This window comes from Austrofundulus limnaeus, unplaced genomic scaffold (genome assembly GCF_001266775.1).
Source record: "Austrofundulus limnaeus strain Quisiro unplaced genomic scaffold, Austrofundulus_limnaeus-1.0 Scaffold523, whole genome shotgun sequence".
Taxonomy (NCBI): domain Eukaryota; kingdom Metazoa; phylum Chordata; class Actinopteri; order Cyprinodontiformes; family Rivulidae; genus Austrofundulus; species Austrofundulus limnaeus.
In genome coordinates, this window is record NW_013952925.1 from 83238 (window position 1) to 85831 (window position 2594).

Genomic DNA, 2594 nt, shown 5'->3' on the forward strand with positions numbered 1-2594 from the left:
CACCTTGGCAACTGCTTGCAAAAAAGTTTATGGTGTAAATTTCGGAAGAAAAATCTCTCCGTTCTTTAGCTACTAGTTTTTAAATGTGTGGCTTTTAGATATTTTTTTGTGTGTTTTGTTTGGTCGTCATTTATATTTATTTTTACGTTGACAAACTTTTTTGTTTATCATATTTTCTGTGTCTGCGTCTTGTGTTCGACTACAGGTGTTTTTATTTGTGGATTCCTCCAGGCCACGCCCACCTCTCCCCTGCTTTACGAGTCACAGCTGCAGACACTCCTCTCATTCACTCCTCCTCGTACTCTTTCTCCTGGAGTTCATYGCTCCTCATTGAATAATATTTTTTATGTTACAAATATTTGTTATTGTTTGTTTGTTTGTTTGTCAGTGATTATTACGTCACCATGGTGCGCTGGGCGACCCCGGAGAGGCTGGGCGTCCGTTGGGTGAATCGAGCTCAGAACGTGTCGATTCTCTCTCTGTGTGACACCGACACAGGAATCTGTGTGAAGGTGAGGAAAACAAAATAAAATCAATTATTTAAAATTAGAAACAAAATGTTTCCCTGTTTTTACGGTGAGTGTTTTCTGATTCAGAAACACGTGATGACATCAGACAGGTGGCTGAATCATCAGGTGAGTTTTACTGACCACAGCAGAATAATAAATATTTAACAATATAAAACAACTTTTTTCATCAGTGAGCATTTGATACTAAACAGAATATCCAGAAAAACACAGAATATAAGAGTTAACAAGGTGAGTTCAGTGTTTTAGATTAAATTACCAGAAGTGGGAGTCTCAGTTCTCCAGGAGGTGAAGGGATTGGAGGCAGCTACCCAAAAAGTTAGCATCACTACGTCATCGTCTGCTAAAATATAGCTTCGCTAATGCTAAACTAGTAAAAATCAGTAAAAGCTAACACTAGCAGCTAATCGCTAACCGCTAAGATGACTGTTAATCAGTCTGCGTCTCKTTTGAGCTGAAGACTGGTGGACTGAAACAAACCTGTTGATGTTAGCATGTTAGCTGTTAGCAAGTTCAAGTTGGTAAAACCTGATTTAACAGAAGCTAATTGGTCCACTAACAGTTTTTAAAATTTGTGAAAAAGCTAATCAGCTAAGCTTCGCTATTAGCTGTTAGCTGGTTAGTGGAACCATGCCCACCACTAAATATAAGACTAAAGCTATTTATACCTGTGCTAGTTAGCAGTTAGCTGACCTAAAGTTAGCATAGATGGTGTCTCAGGTGGACCTGTGCGTCTGGTCTGCTCCTCTGAATGTAGACCAGCATCAGTCTCAGCTGGTTTAAATGTTATTCTGAGTAAAATCGTGTYGTGTGGTTTATCCTGCTGATTTGTGTTTGTTTATATTTTTATTTGTCTTCAGAACGAGGAGCCGGTGTTTTCCAGAGACTGCAGGACGTTCTTCATCACGCTGCCTTTAAAGGACGGCCGACACGGAGCCTTCAGCCACATCACCATGATTTCCAATCAAGTAAAACTTTAAAAACCTTTAGTAATAAATCAAATAGTTAAATATTAATTATTCACAGAAGCCTGAGTCTGAGCAGGTTCAGAGCKAACGTGTCTCACCTGCTGGGTTCTGATCCTCAGTCTGAAGGTCCGGAGGTCACCCTGCGACACCTGACCTCWGGGAACTGGGACGTGTCCCACATCCTGGCCTTCGACGAACAGATCAGATCAGTGTGAGTTACCGAGCCGACACTGTTAAATCACACATCAAAGGTCCACCTGAACACTTTGATGTTTTACAGCTACTTCCTGAGTTCAGAGGAAGGCTCCACCCAACGACACCTGTACAGGTACCTGTTCRCCTGAAGAGACACTATTTCCATCAGGACAAGTCGTTTAATGACTGACGTCTGATTCTGATTAATTCCGTGTTCAACAGATTAAGACAGTTTAAAAGAGATTAAAATAAATTTCTGTTTTTTCAAACAGCGTCTCAGCCGAGGATCCGTTTCATAAAAAGTGTCTGAGCTGCTCTCTTTTCAAACCAAACTGCTCCTTCTACAACGCTGTCATCAGCCCCGACTGTCGACACGTTCTGCTCACCTGCACAGGTAAACACCAAACACCTGTACAGGTAAAACACTAACACCTGTACAGATAAAACACTAACACCTGTACAGGTAAAACACTAACACCTGAACAGGTAAAACACCAAACACCTGTACAGGTAAAACACCAAACACCTGTACAGGTAAAACACCAAACACCTGTACAGGTAAAACACCAACACCTGTACAGATAAAACACTAACACCTGTACAGATAAAACACTAACACCTGTACAGGTAAAACACTAAAACCTGTACAGATAAAACACTAACACCTGTACAGATAAAACACTAACACCTGTACAGGTAAAACACTAAAACCTGTACAGATAAAACACTAACACCTGTACAGGTAAAACATCAAAAACCTGTACAGGTAAAACACTAACGCCTGAACAGGTAAAACACTAACACCTGTACAGGTAAAACATCAAAAACCTGTACAGGTAAAACACTAAAACCTGTACAGATAAAACACTAACACCTGTACAGATAAAACACTAACACCTGTACA

The 2594-nt window shown here is 40.5% G+C and overlaps 1 protein-coding gene across 1 annotated transcript in view; it reads left to right on the forward strand.

The window, feature by feature from the left end:
- LOC106530455 (inactive dipeptidyl peptidase 10) overlaps window positions 1-2594 on the forward strand; it is a gene marked incomplete in the record, with an annotated part of 77409 nt that overhangs the window by 65811 nt on the left and 9004 nt on the right. Inside the window, 6 exon segments of the mRNA XM_014026075.1 lie at window positions 389-512; window positions 597-635; window positions 1388-1495; window positions 1615-1706; window positions 1776-1823; window positions 1963-2084. Of these exon segments, the coding sequence (XP_013881529.1) occupies window positions 389-512; window positions 597-635; window positions 1388-1495; window positions 1615-1706; window positions 1776-1823; window positions 1963-2084 (533 nt within the window).